The sequence below is a fragment of the Budorcas taxicolor genome, chromosome X, assembly GCF_023091745.1.
Source record: "Budorcas taxicolor isolate Tak-1 chromosome X, Takin1.1, whole genome shotgun sequence".
Lineage (NCBI taxonomy): Eukaryota > Metazoa > Chordata > Mammalia > Artiodactyla > Bovidae > Budorcas > Budorcas taxicolor.
The window spans coordinates 129,861,220-129,886,777 of NC_068935.1; the positions used below are offsets into that span (position 1 = coordinate 129,861,220).

General features: G+C 37.0%; 1 protein-coding gene across 1 annotated transcript in view; it reads right to left on the reverse strand.

Annotated features, from left to right (window-relative positions):
• Positions 1-25,558, reverse strand: part of MOSPD2 (motile sperm domain containing 2) — an 86,691-nt gene that overhangs the window by 56,812 nt on the left and 4,321 nt on the right. Inside the window, exons 3-7 of the mRNA XM_052663410.1 lie at positions 9,949-10,104; positions 8,063-8,149; positions 6,300-6,454; positions 2,899-2,959; positions 555-593 (exon numbers count right to left, since the gene is read on the reverse strand). Of these exons, the coding sequence (XP_052519370.1) occupies positions 555-593; positions 2,899-2,959; positions 6,300-6,454; positions 8,063-8,149; positions 9,949-10,104 (498 nt within the window). The remainder of the gene's footprint in view (positions 1-554; positions 594-2,898; positions 2,960-6,299; positions 6,455-8,062; positions 8,150-9,948; positions 10,105-25,558) is intronic.

The following is a 25,558-nucleotide window of genomic DNA, read 5'->3' on the forward strand; positions in this document are numbered from 1 at the left end:
CTTTCTATGTAACAACTGACTTTGGCAAACACAGATGAAAATGCACATTCTAAAAATAACATTAAATTTACAACCACACTGAAGCTGGTAAAGAATGTTTTTCAATGGTTTAAACTTTGTTTTGTCAAAGAACATATCATGACTGTCAGAAGGATCACATGACAATAGAGATTTGGGTAAGTATTAGATTCATCCCATTTTCTTGCTCAACTTTTGAAGCCCAGGAGAAAACCTAGCCAAGGCCTGCATTCTGTGATATATCTCATCTAAAGGTGACAAACTGAGGCTTCTGGCTACAGTTTTACCTGAATAGTTCAATATTTAAGAACTGTTTTTAGGCATGACTAAAGGGTGTCCCCAGAGCCCGGGAACAGAATGTTAGCCCAGTTTGCCTACGAGCAGCCTTTGACTATTCCAGCTCCAGCCTGTTAAAAGTACACACCAAGCATAATACAAACATTTTTTAAAAAACAAGTATAGAAATATTGCTAAATTGGGAAGAAAAAAAAGGAATCAGATATTTTCTGTTAGGGAAGTATAAGTAATATACTCACCGTTCATTATCCAAGGCATATCAAAGATCACCATTTTTGCTGAAAGATGGGAAAAAAAAATCATTGATTGTAGCTCAGTCCCTCAATAGTAGTACCACTTATACCTGACCAAGAAAAAACTAGTGATATAAATGGAACTAGAAGTTGAGATATGTGACTCAGTTTTAATCCCATGAAGTGTGAGTAGTGCTAGAAGTAAACTAACTTCTCACAATGGTGAGGGGTTCACCTAGGAGGACGGCTTATGTGTAATGAAAAATGCACTATCACTGCCCGCTGGCAAATAGCCTGTTCCTTTATTCATTATAGCTTTTATTTTTTGCAGAAAAGTACAAAAAATAGTTAAGTGGGTAAGTGGAGACTATGGATGTGGCATGTGGTATTAGTGCTAAAGTCCACTGAGCTTTAAAATGATTTCAATGTCTAATTTATGGTTTCAATTACAATTTTATAGAGATTATATCATTAAACCCACCCTTGACAGTTGTCCTAATTTTTAGTAAGTCATGTTTTAAGAAACAAAACTTGTTTCAACTTTTCTTAATATTATCAGCCCTAGGAAGCCAATAATTCCAAAGTACACAGAAATATTAGTTGTATACTTAGATGAAGATATTAAACAGCTCTATTAACAATTATGACAAAGAATCAGAACTCACAAAGGGGACTTTTGATATAAAATTCATTCTATTTCAGATTAATCAAAAAACAATTTCATTCTTCTCTGAACAGGGAACCTCCCAGAATAATTAATGTAGGACAAGTAAAGTACATGTAGGGAAGACGGTACATGGAAAGAGGTACCCTGGTGCTTAATACCTCAGTCTTCATCTGAGATCTGCCTCAAAAGATCTGCATTCAGTAGTTTAAGAAATAAGAGTTACATTTCATGACAAATTTTAAAGCATAAGTAATCTAAGATTCTGTAAAATTCAATGTCTGCAAAGCATTATGAAGCTAGAATATATACATTATATAGTTATTTGGAATGACAGTGTTCAATTCATCTTCATATAGACCCATGAATTTATTAACAGTTTCCTCAAAAGAATCTTAGATGTATTTTATAAAGCAGTAATATCTGTGCTCTTCAAAATGGCTCTTCACAAACTGCTTTGGATATTTCAATAAACAAGTGGAGATTTTTCTTTCATTTTGTACATAAAAGAAAGAAAACCTAATAATATGGGGTAGTATTTCCCTACTGACCAATGACTGGCACCATTCAGCAAGTCTTAGTGAATCAGGGTACATGCCAGATCCAGGAAGAAATCAGAAGGAACAGCAGATCCTACAGGTTCCCCAAACCAAACATTCCTTTTACCTAAAAATGTTCATGAATATTCTCTCTGAAGACACGAGAGCACAGGGCTATGAGTGGCACTGATCCTTGATAACCATCATGCTTTCTGTATGCTCTTCACTCCACATTAACACTAACGTGAAAGCATGTCGGCAAAAATTACTACAATATTGTAAAGTTATCAGCCTCCAATTAAAATAAATAATTTTAAAAACCCACCAAAAAAAAAGCTTGATCTTAAAAAAAAAAAATACAATGACTTAGGGATTTCATGCTTTAGTGTCACCTGAGTTACAAGTCCCAAAAGACCCCAAGTGTGGAATTTGCCAGGGGTGTGTCCAACCAGACCTCAGTTTCCATTTTCTGATATCCCTGTTGCATCTCTCCTGTCTCTTTAGTTTCATCCCACACGGGTTAAAAGTTTTTGGCTATCTATGTGGGATGGCATCTTGATTCTCCAGGGGGAAACCATCATATAAATTTAATCAATCAAACATGAATACATAACATGTAGGAGTGCTTCATTTAGGTAATTAACAAAAGACTCACAATTAAAAAACAAAATCTAAATGCCAACTAGTCAAATGTTTTCTTAGTAACAATTTAAAAATATCAAATTGATAGAAACAGTGCATTTTATGTTTGAGTTGCTTATCACACCTTATCAACACTGCTCATCTGTGTCTTGCATGTAAGAAGCTCCAAATAATACTTAAAATTAATTTCTCAGTTGAAAATATTAAAATGGTACAATCTTAGAAATATATGTTTTTATGTCTCTATATGTGTGTGTATGTGTGTGTTACAGGATGATAAAAACACAGATTATAACTTATACTCTTAAAACTATAAAGAACAGTGACTGTTTATGAAAAATTTCTCCTGTACCTACTAGGATATGCACTTAAACTTCTATTAACACATTTAAAGCTCTTCACCAAAATGTAACATCTCAGGCTTTAAAGGCTATAATAATACAAAGCTCACAATTGTCATTGTCTATGGTTTCACTATATTTTTATAAACAAGAAATTTACTTACAGAGGTATTTGGGGTAATAAACCTTAAAGCAGTTGATGATAAAGCGTACAAAGTCCATGTCCTAAAATAAAGAATATACATTTAAATCTTTAAGACTGGCCACATTAGAAAATTTTAAATTGCGTATTTCTAAGGGTGCTCAATTAAATAAAAATGAGGTAATTATTAAATTCTTTAAAAATAGCTCATAAAATAAGTATCTATATTCCCAGAATTTGGTTTTAAGTCATTAAGATACTTAAAATAATCAATCTTAAAACTGAATTAAATATATGGCTGAGTCCCTTTGCTGTTCACTTGAAACTATCACAACATTGTTTGTTAATTGGCTATACCCCAATACAAAATAAAAAGTTAAAAAAATTGAGTTAAAGAAATTAAACGCTTACACATCATTCATGTTACCTCAAACTAGTCAGATACTTCAGGCTGCTAAGGTAATGTGGCTTTATAAAATGGATCTAAAAAGGAACTCTCATAGAAAAATTCTAAACATCTGTTGAACAATTAAATAATTATTAGAACAAATACACAGGCTACAGCCTGACTACTGGGAATGCCAACATATATGTATATAAATTCTGATATCTCTTTTTTAAACCTAATTTCTATACCTCATAATAGTCAATAAAATATATTTTATTAATCTTTCACACAACAGTTAATCTGATCATACCAGTTCGCTGGATCTACTTCTACCTTTGTTCCTCTTATGTAGGAATCAAGAATTTTTTTAGTTTATATTTAACTACTGTTCATTGACTTCAATTTCTGGGAGATATAGCTGACTGCTAGTTCTACTGCACTGAACACAGCAACATGAAATTAGATTATCAGGGATACTATCTACATGGATCATTTCATTTCGTATGTTTCCACTGGCCATGGGATGACTTACTCATCAACTATCTTGTAAGGACTGTAGGATGAAAAATACAACCAGGTAAACTTAAAAGCATCAATTACTAAAAGGTGAGCTGTCCTAGAGATCTGAGTCTATAAAGTTATTCCTAGTATGCGAGTTATAGCATCTTTTAACTCCAATAAACTGAAAATAAGCATCCTTAAGTATTTTAAGTATTTATTATGGAATAAACCCTAGCATATAATAATACTTTTATAACTAGTCATTATATCTACTGTACACAGGGTTTAATAATCTGTAGTAAAGTAAGAATCAAAGGGAATACCTCAAAATTTACATATTTAATTACCTAGTACATGGTCTGTGGCCCCCAGACTTTGCCTAAAAAGTCCTTGTCCAATATTCTTGTTGGAAATACCTTTTATTTCCAAGGTACTAAATAAAATAAATAAAATGTATTAAATAAAATAAATACCTTTTATTTAACTGAATCACCTGGCTTATAAAATTCCAAATTACTGCTAATTCAAGTTGATTTAATAGGATGCCACTAGTGTACATATATTGGTAGGTACTACATAAAAAAGTTTCATGACACCCATTGCTCCGTGTTCTGTGAGGATATTTTCAAGGATGCTATTCATTATCCTGTAAAACGTCTTCCCTTTGAAGACCCATGAAAGACTTTTCTTCTAGTTCAAGTATCAGGAATGGATGCACTTCTCTTAAGACACAGGTTTTAAAGTATGTCCACTGAGTAATTTTAAATGTTTCCATTTATTTCAGGCAAGCTTAAAGCCAAATTGGTGGCCTAACTCTAATAAATAATTGTAAAAAATTTTTGACTTACAATTCTGTATACAGCTTTACAGGCCAACTTAAATCTTTGGTGAATTGTGAGGATTATATATAATTATATATATATAAACATTATTATGTATAAACACAAAAATATATAAACATTATATAAACATAATTCAGTAAGATTCTAGTACTTGAAAACATTAATGATTTAAGTACTAAGTAATGCAAATAAATCTTATTTATAAATTAAAGATAATGAAATAAAATATAAGTAACTTGAAAAATTATCAGACAGCTCAACTCTCTGCCCCTGTATTTGTTAATAAAAAAACATTAACTTTTTTTTAATGATTCTGGGTTAATTTAAATACTAATTATTAGAATAGTATCATACATAAAGGATAACAGAATTATAACTTATTTCATGGAATATTTATTTATCTAGGCATTTTGATTTAGATTTGAGATATAAAATGATTTACTCTGTAATCTAGAACTCACTGACATGGAAACTAGATTGAAAAATGAACCAAGGGCAAATGACTCAGAGATACAGAAAGATGAAAAAAAATGTGGGCCTACTGCCTAAGAAAACTCTATCTAGCTTTTTTTTTTTTAATGTCTAAAGTTTCCCTTTTTGGGGTGAGGGTATCACTACAATATAATTTTGTCGCCTCTGTCATCTAAAAAAAAAAAGCTATTTTCCAGTATTACTACGAATTCTTTATAAACACCATTGTACATAGCTATACATATGCCATCAATTAGATATACCATAATTCACCACTTCACTGTGTTGACATTTACAATTTTTCACCATTTTAAATGACACTCTGAAAAAAAATTCTGATGCACAAAGGTTTACTTTTTGTACCAAGGTTTATTTCTTTAGAATAGGTTTCCACAAGTTAATTACCAGGCAAAGAGTATGAATACGAACACTTGAAAGATATTAACATACTTTGCCAACTGGATTTTCAAAAAGATTTCAACACTGATGCAGGCGGGTCCCCAAACGCCACTTCACTGCCACCAGCATTAGCTCAGGTTTGAGTGTTAGAGACAACAGCTCTAATAAACAGACAACAAATCCCCATCACTGCTAAAGGGTTTGCAGTCAGCACTAAGGGCTCAAATGGAAGACTGGTAAGTTTTATTTATTTTTTTAAGATTGGCAAGAATCATCTGAAGAAAACCAGGTTTGAAAACTAACCAAATCCAACAGAAAGTGAATTTAAACGAGCAAACAAGAAACCCCAACAAAATCACAAAGTGCTGGATATGCAAAAACGCAAGCAAACATCCTGTCACTGCCAAACAGGCAATGGTATGCCGGAGAGCTACACTGCTGTGCTCCACGTTTTCGGAGTGCGCTCCTCTGTGCCAGGCACAGGGGAGGTGCTATAGAGGACACTGGCTTTGACAGAAAAGTTCACTGTTACCACACCTACCCATTACCCTGCCAGCCTTGACACCCAATATCCTGCCTATCAGGTAAGGAACATTTCTAGAAAACATACAGTTTCAATGCCAAATATGTTTAGTTTTTTGCAAATCCTATTCCATGTTTGACTTCAATCACAATTCCGGGCAGGGGGAATAAATTCCAAACATGACCTGATTAGCTCAATTTTATAGGATTCTTTGGTTGAGTGGCTGGTGATGGGAAGGACAGGAGAGGAGGATGATGTCGTGATAAAACAATGATTCAGAATTAATGAAAAATTCTTACTATGCTATTTAGTCCAGTCTCTGACAGGTCAAACATCACTGTAACAGGCTTCCCATTTTCTCTCTTAGCATACCGTTCCAACCAGAATGCAATAAGCTTCTTTTTGTCCAATATGGTCTTATGGTCTTTTATATGGTACTTCACCCTGATCCAGACTTTAAGCAGAACATAAGATAAAAAGAAAAAATATTTATAGCATTTCAATATTATTTTATGCATATATCATTCATTTCCCTTGACATTTTTAAATTTATATTTTGTTTCTCAGATTAAAACCATCTCTTCCTTCTTTTAAATGAGAAACAGTGTATACTTGTGAATCTTAAAGAGTCACAGAAAGGTATCCCCCACTTAGAAAATACACTTTCCCCCTTAGTAAGCAAGGGAAGAAAGAAAATACAGGTGAACAAGTAATATTTGCTAATAACCTACAAGTACTCTACCCTGTGCTTAACAATAAAGAAAGCACTAGAAAAACATTTTATCCAGAAGAAAAGCCCAGACAGAAGCACAATGGTGGCAAAAACAGGTGTCGTGCATGGGGGCAGAGCATGGCGAGTGTTGAGAGTGGCGGCAGCTAGCACAAAATGTGACGAGCAGTGGGAGGAGTAGCTGAACAGAGAGACAGAGCTGGGCTCGAAGGACTCTGCGTTAAATGCTAAGGTGCTTTGATTTTCCTATTTCAAACATCTCTGGGCAGCAGCACAGAGGGGAGACTGCAAGAGGCTGAGAGAGAGGCCCAGCAGGCTGCTTCCTGGGAAGGGCCTGGGGTGGGGATGGGTTGGGACTGAAGTGAGGAAGTGCTGCAGAAATCAGAGGAGGGGCTCAAGTGAAGCTCTGTCCAGGGAAGAGTCAATGGCTGGTGGACCTGAGCTGGGCAGTACAGGGAAGGTGGTGGGATGTGTGTGGTGCACTGAGTTGTGTTGAAGGCAGCCAACCACCGATCTGGTGCGCGGCTGGGGGACAGCCTGGGGTCACCGCTGTTCGGGGGATAGGGGCTGAAGGAGCCCAGGTACTTGACATCACCCAAGGAGGCTGCATCAGCTGGAAAGGAAAAGAGGCCAGAAGAGGAACAAAGCCTGGGAAATACATGTGAGACACCAAGTGGAAGAAGAGAAATGGGAAAGAAAGCTTGAGCAGGAGGAGCCGGCACTGGGAGGAAAACGCTCTGAGAGGGCAGTGACACAGGAGCTGATCACAGGCCGCCGACTGGGCGTGCGAGGTGGGCACAGAGCGTGCATCACACTACTTTGGCAGGATGGGGGCTCTGACGCGGCCACTGAGCCCCAGCCTTGGTGCCAACCGAGCTGCATTTTGGACAAAGGGGAGAGAGGACTGACAAGGGAGACCTTGGGACAGCAGGCTGATGATCGCCTCACTCTCACACCGATTTAGCAAGAAGTAAGGGGAGAAGACTGTGGGTAACTTGAGAAGCCATCCTCAATGACTGTCAGAAACATTCTCCATCAAGATACCGGGTTGAATTTTAATATCAGTAAATTAGAAAGAAGAAAATGACTCTGAGTTACATCATTCTGGCTGTGTGATGGGATGTGGCATTTGGGCCTTTACAGCCTGCTTTATTATATGGTACATTCAACTACCAAGTACCTGATGCTTGGTTCACCTGGCCCCAACCACTCCCACTGGAGGAAACCTGACATGTGGTTCATACACAGAAAGTTCTGCCTATTATCAATTCAGTTGAGATGGATGACATCTCAAAATCCCGAAAAGCTAGTACATATATTAAATATACTCACACAACTTGTTGCCTTCTTTGTCATAACCATGGAGATAAATGCCACCAATTTCCAATAGCCACCTGGGAATGGAGGCTTCGGTCAGGTCTAAAAGGTGACAAACTTTAATGAGTAATTCTAACTCAGAGGTCTTTTAAAGAGAATACTTAGAACATATAGATTACTATTATATAGTAGTTCTGGTACAGAAAACGATAAGGTTATTTTTTTTTAAAGATACAGCTTTTACAAACATTTGGAAAGTACCTCTGATGATTAAAAAAAAAAAGTGTTTCTTACTAAGTAGGAAAAAACTACATAAAGACAGAGATGACAAAAATGGAAAAATCCATTTCCTTTTACATGTCAGCCGTTATGATGTAGACACATTTTCATGTTCTGATTTTATTTCTCATTATGACTTGCAAACAAATATCATTATTGGACAATTTCGGGAGAACATGGCAGTAAATATCCACATCATAGTTTCAGAGGTGATGTAAGAAATTACTATGGTTTCTCTAGTAAAATGTTTTAGTCTATTTTTCTACAAAGTCTGATAACCAGCAGAGGCTAACACATTTATAATCTTGGCACAGGTGGGAAATACTTCAAGAAAAATGCTAGATCCTTTAGCAGGAGGCCTGCTCTATAACAAGGTCAAGAACCAACACAGCAAGGCAGCAAATGCCAAGGCTTTTGTGTCATTCATCAGTACTTCCCTAAGAACTCTCAAAGATGTCTTTATCTTTCCTCACCCCTCTTTCATCATATCTCTGCTATTGGCCACTAGAAACTAGCAATTCTATATAAGAGAAAACTATTGTTGAGTTTAAGGTTTATCCTGTACTTAAAACGATTTAGGAATATCAGGTTTACATTTCTTGCTTGGTTAATAAATGCTCACTGCTCAAATTACCTACAGTTTTTATATTTCCAATCCAATGATTTTTTAAATACCCTCCTTCTGAGAGATTCCTTCTCCAAATATGATGACTAGAAAGAGTATCTGCTCTGGATTTATTTGTTGACTATTTTGTATTAAATCTCCAGACTCAGTCACTCCAGAGTTTATAATCCTTACGGTCAGGAAACCCTTCTTTAAACCTCATTGAAACCAGTAGTTTCAATGACTTCCTACAGGAGTTGGTGATGGACAGGGAGGCCTGGAGTGCTGCAGTACATGGGGTCATAAAGAGTCGGACACAACGGAGTGAACTGAAACCAGTAGTTATGCCAGTTTCTTCCTGTTAAATTTTTTAGGAGGAGATAATGGGTAACCTTTCCTGAAAAGAGGTCTTCATTTGCTTGAAGACTACTACATAATCCCCTCTAAGATTTAAAACTTTTTTTTTTTCAGGGAAGGGGGTGCAACTTCAATCTAGAATTAGACCTTGAAAATCAAAATGTTAAGAGGCGGCGGCTACAGGCATCCTTGGGGATAAGCTTGCATTTTGGGGATTCCTATTCATCTAGTAATTCCACATGGAACACCTATTAACACAAGCAACCCTGGGAATAGAGGCAGACACCAGGCAACAACTGAGAAAAACAGGCAAATAGTATCTCTTTTTCTCCAGGCTTGGTGGTAAAGATGCTGAGCTGCTAGTTTAATTAAGGTTCTAAACAAAAAAACTACAGAATAGGAGACTGTGCTGTTAGTGAATAACGTGAGTGTGATTTGGCTCCTTGGCAATCTGATTTCCTTGTAAATAATGCTACTTTTAAGACTTATTTATAAGATGCTTCTCTCAAAGTGTTACTGGGTCTTTATAAAACCTAGTACCCTGATATTTATGATGACTGCAAAGAATATTTTCAAATATGCTATTCAATACATGTAAAATAGTAACATTTATGCAGGGGAGGGATACAGTACACAGTCAAGGTTAAATTGAACAGCTTACCATTGACAGCCATTTCTTTCCTCCACTGAAAACTCTCATCAAGCATCTTCAGTGTTTCATCTACGACATTATGCCTCCAAGCCAAGTAACTTTCAATCCAGTTATCATCTTGCTGTAGTCTTTCAACATCACGTGAATCATACTTATCTGACTTATCTAGGGGAAAAACAGTAATAAATATCCATGTCAGATAAATTCTGCAGTGAATGATAACCAATACTAATACCAAAGGAGAAGAAAGACCCGAAGGATAAAGCTAAGCTATTTGAAGACAGACACAGGGATGCAGTTCAGATGAAAATGCAATTAAAGGATTGATGGAATTTCTAAGTGTGACTAAAAGTTATCTAATAATTGCAGCTTTATTTCAAGACAAGCCACCACGGGTGTAAAAAATAAGAACATAGTAAAACATTTTGCAGAACCCTCTCTAAAACCATAAACGAAGATCTGGGAAGAGCAATTATGTTATTGGAACTTGAAGTCCTCACCCTAGTCAACGAAAAATGAACTTTTGTGTAAAGAAATAACTAAGTCGTACTTAAAAAGACATGTGTTTGGCAAACGTCTTTTTTGAAAAGGAACTAAATCCAAAATGGAAATGATGTATGTAGCAGTCAACATTCCCCATAGTTCACTGGAATGTGTGTGCATGCTTGTGTTAGTTGCCCAGTCATATCCGACTCTTTACGACCCTCTGGACTGTAGCCTGCCAGGCTACATTCATGGACAGAGGTCCATGGAATTCTCCAGGCAAGAGTACTGGAGTGGGTTGCCATTTCCTTCTCCAAGGATCTTCCCAACCCAGGGACTAAACCCAGGTCTCCCACATTGCAGGCGGATTCTTTACCACCTGAGCTACCAGGGAAGCCCTAGTTGGAGTAATTGTTGCCAATGATGTCTCATTATCCACCTACACACAAGCTGTGTTCTCATCAACCTCTACATACCTCTATACCCTCCTTCCACGGCCCCCCTTCTATTTTCCTGTAATTGAAGTTTCCTTGTCTCCTTACAACCACCTCTGCATATCCAAATTCTACCATTCTGTAAGACTCGTTTCAAATGCTTCCTCTTCCATAAAATTATCCCTAGGCCCAGAAGTAATTCCTTCCCTGTGAATAGCTAGTGGACCTGAACTATGCCTTTCTTAAGGCACTTAGTGCATTTCCCCTTGAATCAGAGTTACTGGCATTTATGCCATATCTTCCTGTACAGAGATCTTAACCGCACAGTGTATACATCCTAAGAAGCCCCCAGAGCAGATTACAGCAGAGCCAGTGAAAAGACTTTTAGGAAATATTTGTGGACTGAATCTTTTCCTTTCCTATTTTTATTTTCTCAGGCAATGGTACCCTCCCAGGTGCCCAAGGAAGATATTTCAGAAAACTGCCTTCATCTCCAATTTTTTTTGCCCCTAGTTAGTTGCCAAATTATATAGATTCTATCTCCTCTCCATTTGTTCCGACTTATTTCAGGCCCTCATGGATAACAGATGAAAGGGCAGGGGAATATAAAGCGCATTCATGGAATTACCTTCTTTGAGACCCAATTTCCATATCTTTAAATTACATTAGATACTCACAGGGTTGTGTGAGGATTGGATAAAAATGTATATATATAAAAGTACCTGAAAGTTTAAAGCACTATAAAATATAACATGAGGCCGTAAGTCATGTATTGTAGAGTGTTAGCTTGGATACGGCTTTCAATATCTGGTCTCTACTTTTCTAATGCATACTCTGTTGTAGATAAACCTTAGAAAATGGTATTTTAGCTCTGCTATTCAAACATTCATCAATATTCAAAGCAAAAAGGCCCCTGGGAACACCTGCCCCTCCAGAAGGACCATCCATCCAGTTTGGCTACTGGACAACTTTCTCCAGTGGACTGATATGGTGTTTTGCTTGAAATTACTGTCTGCCTTCAAGAAAATTTCTCCCAAAAACCCAAGTCTGAATAACCACAGTTTACTTAACAGTTGTTCTTTCAAATAAAAAGGGTGGTCCATGAAAAATATGACTAATTTAGTTGGTAACTCAAGTGCACAAAAGTATTTTATGAGTACTTCTCAATTTGGTTACCCAGAACACTTAAAGAACATGCACTCAAGGGTCAAGATTTAATAAAACTTTTTGCTTCATCAGAGGCTTTCTAAAATAACATTGACTTATAAAAAAAGTTTTAACTGAGCATGCTGACAATGAAGACTGTATTGGCCATTCACCTTGATTCAGGCTGAAGAGGCAACAGCTTTGCCTACCAATGCTTCCATGTAATCAGAGCAAATGAAAAACCAAGAGGCTTCTTAGCATCACTGTGAAAACAGCTCTGACCTCATGGGTTCCTGAAGAGCCCTTGGCATCTCCAAGGATCCAGAGACTAAACTCTGAGAACCACTTCCCCAGGAAAACATGTGGTTAAGTGGTGAAAACTCAGAAAATTCTTAGCCATAAGCAGAAGAATCAAACATACTTGCTGTTACTATCATTATTCCTACCCCTGTTGGTATTATCACTACAGTGTCCCTTACCAAGAAATTCAAAGCTTACTGCTCCTGGAGAGCTTTTAGGAATGAAGATTTTTGCAATCAGAAATCTCCATTTAGATTAAAATGGTTGCTATTAATAAAACAGGTACTTAAACATATGAGATGCCTGTTGTTAGACATTATCCCTAGATAGAAATAAGTTGAAATAAGAGAGCTAGAAAAGAGAGCGCAAGAGAGGACTAGGGAGGAGGTTATGTAGGTGGAGGGAGAGAGGCAAGAGACAAGCTGGGACAGAAGAGGACCGAGAAGGGGGCTAAGGCAAGGAGAGGGAGAGAAGGAAGGAGACAGAGAAACAGAAAACTGAGCATTCGAGCTAAGGAAAACTTGACCTGGACCACAAGACCAAGTGCAATACTGCTTACGACATCACAGTTTGCTGCAACACAGCCCCCAGACAACTGAGCTGAGGGGAGGCAAAATACACAGCCCCACACATGCTTCTCTGGTATACTGATTATTTTGAGCTATTTTTAATAAACAGCAAATACAGGAAAAGCTCTAAAAGGTGAGCAGAAGTCACCCTTTTATATGAAAAAGTTATCCTTTTATAAGAAGTCATCCTTTTATAAGGGAAGCCTCCATTTGTAAAGATGCTGCCCTCTCTGTAACAGGAAGAGAAGAATGATGCAAAATCTCCTGAAACTCTTATCAACACATAAGGTAAGGACTTAAATCTGCACAACCATACCCTTATTTACTGAGCTCTTCCTGGTCATCTCTAATAACTGACTCCCCACCCCGACATTTTCTTTTGTCTTTAGCTGGAGATGGTAGTGAAGGTGGTGGCTTGGGCCACTTTGGAGAGTGACTCAGTTCTCCTGGGTCTCTCTCAACGTATATAGGAGGTATACATGTTATTAAACGTGTTTGCTTTTCTCCTGTTCATCTGTCTTTTATCAATTTATGAGATCAGTTAAAGAACCTAGAAGGGTAGAAGGAACTTCCACAGAACCCTCAAGTGTTAGGGAGTTTGGTCCTTTGGTAAATCCAGATGTTACAGGGAAAAGCTAAAGATGTACACCCAGAAGGTATCTGAAGATATCAAAACCTTCCCCACTCCCTACCTAAGACATCACTTTACCTCTCAGTGACTAAAGCACAGAGATAAAGAAGAGATCAGTCTCATACAGAGATATATGTGTACACTGTCTAATACCTTGTCCTTATTACTTTCATCTTGCTGAGGACCAGTGAAAGCTGCATCAGAAATCAACGTGAATCTCAAGTAGCAGACTTTGAAGCCTCATCCTTGCACTTGTTCAAAACAGCTCAAAGCTCATTTCTGGCCACTCCTCTGTTAAGAAACCTTAATGAACTATTGCCACACTTACTATGGTTTACTGTCTCTTTCTACTATTTCTCCTTATATGAATTTTGCTCTATAAATTGGACTTATATTTATACAGTATATCACCAAGCCAACTGGACACTCCTAATTTTGCTGAGAAAGAACCAGATAAGTGGCTATGGTGATTAACCTCTGAGTCAGACAGGACTAACTGTTCCAGAGAAAAGATGACTCCTCTCAACTCTCCTTCTTCCCTCGTATGCACACGTCCTTTGAGCTCTCTCACATACACACTTTCAAATGTTGCAAGATAAAGAGAACACAGTGCTTACTCATAAAACAGCAAATTCCATTATTAACTTTTCTCTCTCTTGCACTTGTTGGCTGGTGAAATTACAAACCAGCCAGAAACTATGTTTTAAGGTTAACAAATGTGAAAAAAAATTCATAGCCAGATTCAGGATATGGGACAGTGATGGAATCAGAAGACCCCTGCTATTAACTATGTTCAGGAAGACTGAGCAAGTCACTCCAGGCCTGACTTTTCTTCTCTGTAAAATGGAGATAAGGTCTGCCTTTTCAGTCTTATGAAGATCAAGGACACTCTGAAAACTTTTAACACAATACCAATGAATTTTTATTAACATAAGGTAGAATGCTACTCATGAACAGAAACCTAAATTCTAATTGACCTATTAGACAATTGAGAAAATCTTGAAATTATATTGTAGTTATTATAAATGTGCCTAGAATTCATATAAAAGGTTAAAAAAATGCAACAGTATTTTGATAATGAAAAACAGAGAACAGTTATCAACTGGGTGTCAAAGCAGCAAATATGCAACTCAAACATTTCAGTAGTGTGAAATCTCATGAGTGTGTGTTTGGTCACTAAGTCACGCCCAACTCTTTGTGACCCCCATGGACTGTAGCCCACCAGGCTCCAATGTCCATGGGATTCTCCAGTTAAGAATACTGGAGTGGGTTGCCATTTCCTTCTCCAGCGGATTCCTGACCCATCAAACCCGAGCCTTCTGAATTAGCAGGCAGATTCTTTACCACTGAGCCACCAGGAAAGCCCTTAAAACCTCTTAGCATCTGTTATTTCTCCAAGACTCTGAGCACTGATCTATTTAAAGTCCTGGTGGGGCCCTGGAAGAGCATTTGTACTAGATGGACGATTTCTATTGGCTGGAGCCTGTGTATGTCAACAATGTGTGATTAGGCTGAAATAACAAATATTCCCTTAAGGGCATCCTCTGCTGATTGGCCACAACCTACCCTGAATCTCTTCTTTCCCATGAAGCTTTCAGGTGAGAGACTGCCAAGCAGGTGACTGTCTACAGTGGGATTAAGCCACTGACCTCCAGCAGCAATTCTGAACTTTAGCACCTATCAGAGTCACCAGGAAGGTGTGTTAAAACAGGGATGACTGGGGCCCTACCTCTAAATTCATGGGGCCCAGTAATTTGTGGGTGAGATCTCAGAATCTGCACTTGCAGCAAGTCCCTACAGAATGCTGCTGCTTCAGAGACCACACTTTGAAAACTCCGGGGCTACTACAGGGGTTGGCATAATTGTTTGGTAAAGGGCCAGAGGATAAACATCTAAGGATCTTAGCCTCTGAGGGCCACATATGGCCTCTGTTGCTGATTCTTTTTCTTTTTTTTTAGCAACACTTTACAAATAGAAAAACCATTCTGAGCTCAAGGGCTATTAAAAACACAAACGGGGACTTCCCTGGTGGTCCAGTGGATAAGAATCCACTTGGCAATGCAGAGCACGTGGGTTTGATCTCTTGTCTGGGAAAATTCCACATGCTGCAGAGCCAACTAAGCCAAAGAGCCACAACCACTGAAGCCTGCACACCCTAGAGCCCACATGCTGGAACTACCAAGCCTAAGCACTGCAACTACTGGAGTCCGTGCTCTGCAACAAGAGAAGCCACCGCAATGAGAAGCCTGCGCACCACAACCAAGAGTAGCTTCCGCTTGCTGCAACTAGAGAAAGCCTGGACACAGGAAAGAAGAGCCAGTGCAAGCAAAAATAAAAAAGACACGACATACAACAGAACTTTGCTGACTGCTCGTCTGTTGTAGAGAGGGGAGGGGCTTTCTGCTTCAGCTCCTATCCTTCAAGAACTGAGTTCATATGCTCAATATGTACAAGACATTATATCTTGGTGACTTACCTCTCTATCTGTTGGAGTCTTCTTTCAATGTTCTTTAATAACAATTCACTAGAAAGTTTAGAGATTTTTGTGTTGCTATCATGAGCCAAGACTTGAAAACCTTACACCTCTTATTTTCCTTGCCACATTGATAACTAGATTGTTTTATATCCTGTAGAATTATATAAATAATATTGGAGATCATTGTCTTTTGCCTGACTTTCTGGGAATCATTTTGAAGTTTCATGATTAACCATGACTTTTGCTGTAGGATTTTTAGGAGTTAAGAGAACAAGTTACCTTGTTTGGTAAAAGTTTTGTTTGCTTTTCATAAAGATGAATTATAGCCAATGTGGTTTCTGTCTTTATTGAAATACACATTTTCCCTCATTTAATCTTGTTGCTGCAAATATGTTTGTATTTGAAAAAAAGAAAGAGAAAACAGATATGGCTAGCTAAAAAGACAAGGAGAAAAGGGAGTGAAGAGGCACAAGAGATGAAAGACACTTCTCAATACTTGCCTTTCTAAATAGTTTTGGTGGTTGAACTGTGCCCATTAAAATTTCCCTGAGAAGCATTTTGTGAACGTAGTAGTTCTTCCCTTGCATTTTCTTTTTTTTTAATTTAAATTTATTTATTTTAATTGGAGGCTAATTACTTTACAATATTGTATTGGTTTTGCCATACATCAACATGAATCCCCCTGCATTTTCTAATCATGAATTATCTTTACATTCTTGGGGCTAACAAAAGTGCTTGCTTGGGCCTTATGTGTCTGTGTGTGCCTTTGTGGTGGTAGGGCAGGGAGAGTGTAGAGGACTATGCCTACCAATTCAATTTTCTTTAACAGTCATTGATATATTTAGGCCTTTTACTTTTTATTGAGACAATTTTAGATGATTTCTTTTCTCTGGAAAGTTTTCCATGTAATCTAAGTTTTCTAACTTACTGTGACAAAGCCTGTCATTATATTCTCTTTTATGATTTTTAAAATCTCTGCCACATCTATAATTCTATCTGCTTTTTTCTATCTGCTAGTGGATGTTTTTGCCGTCTCCTTTTCCTCCTATTCAGTCATCCTAGGTTGGTCTATTTTACTAATCCTTTCAAAAAGTCAACTTAGGTTTATTACATCTACTATCTTTTTTCCTATACCATAATCATCTGCTCTTATTCCCTTCTACTTTCTCTATATTTACTCATGTTCATTTTTTAGTTTCTTGAATTCAATCTTTAGTTGATTTTTATTTGGGCCTTGATTCCTAAGAAATGAATGTAAAGACCACAGACATTCTCTTGGTCAGCTTTAAGTATTTTGTAATTTCCACTGTGATATCCTCTTTACTCTCTGGGTTATTTAGCAGAAGAATTACATGCATTGCTAGGAAGTTGCTAATCCATGGTTATTTACAGGTGTTATTTTAATTTCCTAACATTCAATTTACTTTTAAGTACCTTTTGATTATGACTTCTTATACAGTTGCTTCCTGGGGTGAGACCATGGTCTGTATGATCTAGTTGCTTTGGAATTTCTGAGACTTCCTTTATGACTTAATATGTGGGGACTGTTTACAAAAGTTCTCAAAGCACAACTACATATTCTACATACAAAGTTACTGAATCATATTACATGGTCTGTAGATATGCAATAAGGACAAAAACTGATAAACTCTTAACATCTTTTCCTCTTACTGTGACCATGACAACTTTAAAAAGTTGACCTGGAAAATGTCACAGCACAATTTAAGGAAATCGAAGTGTCTACCCACCTATCTTCTAAAGGCTTCCTCTCTTGGGGATAAAACATAATTCAGTAGTTATGAGGACTAATTTATGATCACTCATCATATGTTAGCTCAAAAGATAGCTAGGAATTGCAGATGCAAAGATGAACAAAGCCTGGGTCGATCCCTTGGATGGGTCATAATCGAGAGTTTATGTAAAATATCCAGGAGTGTAATTACACTTTAAAAGTGTAATTCCACCCTTCCTTTCCAGAGAGGGCAGCTGATAAGAAAAACTCCAGTTTTATGTACTTTTACCCACAGAGGTTCCTTCTAGTCACTACTTATCTTCCTGTCCCTGAAATTCTCCTCTCAGAGATCATCTATGATACTAAAGTTTCCTGGTTCTTCTACTTCTCTAACCACTTCCTCTCCCTCAGCCTAGTAAGGTGAAGGCATTCCTCAAGGTTAACTGTGTAATTTAAAAGGCAGCAAAAATAAAGACACTTTCAAAATTAAATTTACCACCAAGATCCCACCAAAGGAAAACCTAAAGATTATACTCAAGATGAAACAATAATGATACCAGATAAAAGATCTGAAACTTAAGAAGAAATGATAAAGATATTGGCAAATACAAGGTAAAAAAGCAAACACTAATAAAAAACAACAACAACAAATTGGAAGAGCAGTAATTTATGAGGAACCAAGTTAGAACTACACAATGACCATTTCTTTCAGGGAAGAGAAAAGAGGAAACACTCCTAACTGATTTTATGAAGTCTGAATAATTCTGACATCAAAATCACACAAGAAAAATACAAGAAAGGAAATTTACAGACCAATTTTTGAATACAGATGCAAAATTTTCAAAGAAAATATCAGCTACTGAAAATATCAACTGACCACAGCAAAATAAATATTTTTAAAACCAATTAATACAATAAACTATATTCACAGATTAAAAGAGAAAAACCAAGTGAACAGTTCAGATACAATGTATTCAACAGATGAAGAAAATGCATTTAGTAAAATTCACTCCTTAATTGTGATGGGAACAAAACAAAACAATGAACAAAAACCAAAACTAGCAAAGGAGGAACAGAAGGAAACCTATTCATTCTGATAAAAAACATCTACAGAGATCTTGTTTGGGCTATCTAAGATCAGGAATAAGACAAGTAGGCTTTTATCACTGATTCAACAGTGTTCTTAAAGGTTCCAGCCAGTATAAAGCAAAAGTACTTAAAAGTCGTAAAAATCGTTAATGACAATTAGTTATCATTATTTCAAGGTGATACTATAATCTACAAAGAAATTGCCAACTTATCTAGAGATAAATTAATTGAAATGAATAAGGTTCGAGTCCAATATTAATGTAAAAAGTCAAACATACTTTCTATAAACCAGCAACAATCATCTAGAAAATACATTCTGAAGAGATACTGTTTAAAGCATCACAAAAATAAAACAAAGTATCTGGAAATAAACTGAATAAAAGTGGGTTAACCTTTATGGAGAAAATTATAAATCTTTCCATAAGGAAGAGTTTGGCTGATAGGTATACCAAGTTCTCTGAAGATTTAACCATTGTTATGTGAAGTTTCCCAAAATTGATCTTCTGATTTAACACAATTCCACTCAAAATCCTCAAAGAGGTTCTTTTTTTTTTTTTTTTTTGCGGGGGGGGGGGGGGGAATTGCAAAACCATAATAAACATTCTAAAATTTAAACGTAAGAACAAAGGGCCAAGAGAATCTGAAGAAGTTATTTTCATAAGCAGAAACCAAATGGCCCATAAAAATATGAAGAGATGCTCAATCTCACTTGTACTCAAAGAAATACAAATTAAAACCACAGTAAGATATCCTAACAATGGCATCAGATGGGAAAAAATAAAAACAAAACACTAACAATGTCAGTTTTTAAAGTGTGGAAAAACAAGGACATTCAAAAACTGCTGGTTAAAATAAAAGCAGGTGAAATCACTTTGGAAACTAGATTATCTAGTAAAGTAGACTGAGTATCTATTCTACCAGCCACCCAGTTCACAGTTGGCTATAGAAGTTTTCAAACTTCTTGGTCTCTGGACCCCTTTTACACTGAGGGCTCTACATTCTATCCAAGGCAACAGAACAGGACTTCCCTGGTGGTCCAGTGGTTAACAATCCTCCTGCCAACGCGGGAGACATGACTTCAGTCCCTGCTCTGGAAGACTGCACATGCAGTGGGGCAGCAAAGCCTGTGCACTGCAACTACTGAAGCCCATGCACCCTAGCGCCTGTGCTCTGCAGTAAGAGCCCCATGCATGGCAACAAGAGCAGCTCCCACTCACCATAGCTAGAGAAAGCCTGCATGCAGTGGCAAAGGCCCAGCACAGTCAAAAGTAAGCAATAATTTTTTTTTAAAGCAGCAGAAGGGGAGTGTGGGGAGAATGGATACATGTATATGAATACCCGAGACCCTTTGCTGTTCACCTGAAACTATCACATTGTTTGTTAATCGGCTATACCCCGATACCAAAAAAAAAAAACAAAACACAGCAGAATACACATTCTTTCCAAATGCATATATAACGTTCTCCAGGACTGACCACATGCTGGGCCATGAGTCTTGGTAAATTTAAGAAAACTGAAATCATATCAAGCATCTCTTCCAATCACAATGCTACAAGGTGAGAAATAAACTATAAGAAGAAAAACTATAAAAAAAAATACAAACAGGTGGATGCTAAACAATATGGTACTAAACCACCAATGGATCACTGAAGAAATCAAAGAGGAAACCAAAAAAACAGCTAGATATAAATGAAAATGAAAGCACAATGATCAAAAACCTATGGAACGCAGCAAAAGCAGTTGTAGGAGGGAAGTTCAGAGTAATTCAGTTTTACCTCAAGAAACAAGAAAAATCTCAAACAGCCTAAACTTACACCTAAAACAAATACAGAAAGAACAAACAAAATCCAAAGTGAGTGGAAGGAAAGAAATCATAAAGATCAGAGCAGAAATAAGTGAAAAATGAAGAAAACAATAGAAAAGATCAATGAAAACTAAAGACTGGTTCTTTGAAAAGAAATGCAATTGCTAAACCTTTAGCTAGGCTCATTAAGGAAAAAATGGAGAGGACTCAAATCAATAAAATTAGAAATGAAGAAGTTACAACTGACTCTACAAAAATACAAAGGATCCTAAGAGACTACCAGAAGCAACCATATGCCAATAAAATGGACAACCTGGAAGAAATGGACAATTTCTTAGAAAGGTACAGTCTCCCAAGACTGAACCAGGAAGAAACAGAAAATATGCGCAGATCAATCACCAGCACTGAAAATGTGATTTAAAAAAACTCCCAACAAAAGTCCAGGACCTGACGGCATCACAGGCAAATTCTATCAGACATTTAGATAAAAGCTAACACCTATCCTTGTAAAACTCTTCCAAAAAATTGCAGTGGATGGAAAGCTCCCAAATTCATTCTATGAGGCCACAATCACCCTGATACCAAAATCACATAAAGATACCACAAAAAAGAAAATTACAGGCCAATGTCATTGATGAACACAGATGCAAACATCCTCAATAAAATATTAGCAATCCGAATTCAACAACAGATTAAAAGAATCTTACAACAGGATCAAGTGTGATTTATCCCAGGGATGTAAGGATTTTTCAGCATCTGCAAATCAATCAGTGTGATACACTACATCAACAAATTGAAGAATAAAAATCATATAACCATCTCAATAGACTCCAAAAAAGTTTTTGACAATATTCAGCAGCCATTTAAGATTAAAAACTCTCCAAAAATGGGCATAAAGGGAATCTACCTCAACATAATAAAGGCCATATATGACACACCTACAGCTAACATCATATTCAATGGTGAAAAACTGAAAGCTTTCCCTCTAGGATTAGGAACAAGACAAGGATGTCCACTCTCAGTTTTATTCAAAATAATTTTGAAAGTCCTAGCTACATACAGCAATCAGAGAAGAAAAAGAAATAAAGGGAATCGAAACTGGAAAAGTTAAACCGTCACTGTTCACACATGACATGATACTACACATAGATGATCCTAAAGATGCTACCAGAAAACTACTAGAACTCAATGAATGTGGTAAAGTTGCAGGTTACAAATACACAGAAATCTGTTGCATTTTTATACACTAACAACAAAAGATGAAAAAGAAATTCAAGACACAATCCCATCTACCATCATCAAAAAGAATAAAATACTTAGGAATAAACCTACCTAAGGAGAGAGGAGATCTGTACTCTGACTCAGATGGATGGAAAGAAATAAATCATGTTCATGGACTGGAAGAATCAGTATCACGCAACTGACTATACTACCAAAGGCAATCTACAGATTGCAATCCCCATCAAGTTACCAATGGCATTCTTCACAGAACTAGAACCAAAATTTGTATGGAGACACGGAAGACACCAAACAGCCAAAGCAATCTTGAGAAAGAAAAATGGAGTTGGAGGAATCAGGCTCCCTGACTTCAGACTATACTACAAAGCTATAGTCATCAAAACACTATGATACTGACACAAAAACAGAAATACAGATCAATGGAACAGGACACGAAGCCTAGAAATAAACCCATGCACCTATGGCCAATTAACCTATGACAAAGGAGGCAAGACTTCACAATGTTGGAAAGACAATCTCTTCAACAAATGGTGCTGGGAAAATCAGATAGCCACATGTAAAAAAATGAAATCAGATCATTCTTAAACACAATACACAAAAATAAGCTCAAAATGTATTAAAGACCTAAATGTGAGAGCAGACACTATAAAACTCCTAGAGGAAAACACAGGCAGAACACACTCTGTCATAAATCCCAGCAATACTTTTTTTCAATCTGTCTCCCAGAATAATGAACATAAAAATAAACAAATGGGACCTACTTAAAAGCTTTTGCACAGTGAAGGAAACAATTAATAAAACAAAAAGATAACCCAGTTCAGTCATTTCAGTCACTAAGTCATGCCCAACTCTTTGCGACCCCATGGACTGCAGCATGCCAGGCCTCCCTGTCCATCACCAACTCCTGGAATTTACTCAAACTCAGGTCCATGGAGTCAGTGATGCCATCCAACCACCTCATCCTGTCGTCCCCTTCTCCTCCCATCTTCAATCTTTTCCAGCATCAGGGTCTTTTCCAATGAGTCTGTTCTTCGAATTGGGTAGCCAAAGTGTTGGGGCTTCAGCATCAGTCCTTCCAATGAACACCCAGGACTGATCTCCTTTAGGATGGACTAGTTGGATCTCCCTGCAGTCCAAGGGACTCTCAAGAGTCTTCTCCAACACCACAGTTCAAAAGCATCAATTCTTCTAACCCAGAGATTAGGAGAAAATATTTGCAAATGATGTGACTGACAAGGGATTAGTCTCCAAAATTTACAAACAGCTCATGACGCTTAATATACTCAAAACAATCCAATCAAAAAATGGGCAGAAGACCTAAAGAGACATTTCTCCAAAGAAGATATACAGATGGCCAAGGGGCACATGAAAAGATGTTCAACATCACTAATTTTTAGAGAAATGGGAATAAAAACTACAAGGAGATATCACACCACTCAAGATGGCTATCATCAAAAAATCCAAACAACAAATTCGAGAGAGGATATGGAGAGAAGGGAACCTTCCTACACTGTTGGTAGGAATGTTAAGTTTCTACAAGTGTTACGGAGAACAGTATGGAAGTTCCTTAAAAAACTAAAAATGGAGCTACCATATCACCCTGCAATCCCATTCTGGGCATATTCAGAGGAAAACATGATCTCAAAGGCTACATGCACCACACTGTTCCGTGCAGCATTGTTTACAATAGCCAAGACACGGAAGGAACTGAAACGTCCACTGACCGAGGAATACGCAAAGAAGATGCAATACGTATACACAACGGAATATTACCCAGCCATAAAAGAGAGTGAAGTAATGCCATTTGTAGCAACACGAATAGACCCAGAGATAGTCACACTGAGTTACCTCAGACAAGAAGAAATACCCCCATGACATCCCTTATATGTGGAATTTAAAAAGAAATGATACAAATGAACTTATTGACAAAACACAAACAGACTCACACACTTAGAGAATGAACTTATGGTTGCCAGGGGGAAAGATGAGGTTAAGGGATGGTTAGGAGTTTGGGAATGACAAGTACAAATTGCTATATTTAAAATGGACAACCAATAAGATCCTACTGTATAGCACAGGGAACTCTGCTCAGTGTTATGCAGCAGCTTGGATGAAAGGGGAGTTTGGGGGAAAATGGATACATGTATATATATGTATGGCTGAGTCCCCTTGCTGTACATCTGAAACTATTACAATACTGTAAATCAACTATAATTCAATGTAAAATAATGATTTTAAAAAATAACTGAGGCCTCTAAAGACTTTTTTAAATTAACTTAATTGGAGGTTAATTACTTTACAATATTGTATTGGTTTTGCCATACATCAACATGAATCCGCCACAGGTATACACGTGTTCCCCATTCTGAACCCCCCTCCCTCCCCATACCACCCCTCTGGGTCATCTCAGTGCACCAGCCCCAAGCATTTTTGTTTCTATGGGTTATATTTACTGGTAGTTACTACATTAGGTATCATAACTGAGAAAAAATTTAAATATAACCACACACAAGTACTTTATTCTATCATCTGTCAGAGTAATATCATCACATGCCATGTAACCTCTGGGAAACCCCACTGTGTGCTTGTGAGAGAATGCCAGTGAAAAAGGAAAATGATGTCTTAGTGTTATTACAGAAATAGTTTGGACTCTGAAGCTCTTTGAAATAATCTCAAGAAACTATAGTTCCTAGACCAATTTTGAGAACCACTGCTCTAGACAAAGTCTAGGCATCAGATATGTTTAAGAATGTTTATAGCAGCATTGTACATAGTAGTAAAATCTAGAAAGAACCCCAAATTCATCAATTGGTATTTTCATTCTGTGAACTGTTGATACACCACGACTGTAAAAAGGAATCAACTGCAGTAAGAATGACTCTTGAGCAACAGATGCGAATCATGGAGAAATATATGCAGCTTTGATTTCCAGTTCAAAAAAGAGGCAAACTTAATCAAGCAGTGGTGAGGAATACATCACAGGTGGCAAAGCTAATGAAAAGCAAGAGATTGAGCAACAGCAAATGCAGAATAGGCAACTACCATGTGAATGGCAGGGTTGGGGATACACAGAAAGTTCTGAGTAGCGAGTATATGGGTGTTTATTTTTTGTTTTACACATTTTGTATGTAAAATATATTTCAAAATTAAGAAATAAGAGACCAACACAAAACAAAAGCACTAGAAAAGTTACTGAATAGGAGACAATTATTTAACGTAACAGCAATGGAAGAAACCACAAAGGAATGGGTAATTTTGAATACATTCATTCAAAAAACGAAAAAAAGTCAGAGTGACAAACAAGAAAAGGCCAAACCAATTTTAAAAGCCACACACTAATGAAAAAAAGAATTTTAAACTACAAATGGATATAAATAGATGAAGTTTATTATCACTAGTAATCAAATGCAAATTAAAACCAAGAAAAAAGCATTAAGAGATGATCCTAATCTGGGTAAGGCTGTAGTGACCCTAACACTTTCCTGTGTACTGGTGGGAATTAAGCTTGGTGCAATTTATATGGAGGAGAATTAAGCACACATGTCAAGTATCCTGAACTATTCACTCTTCAAACCAATAATTCTACTTCTAGACATGACTATTCAGGAAACAATCTGAACTACTGCACAAAATATTATATTAACAAACAAAAAAAGGGAAAGAATCTAAATATCCATAAGAGGCTTTTTCAGATAAAAGAAAATTCTTTTATTTAC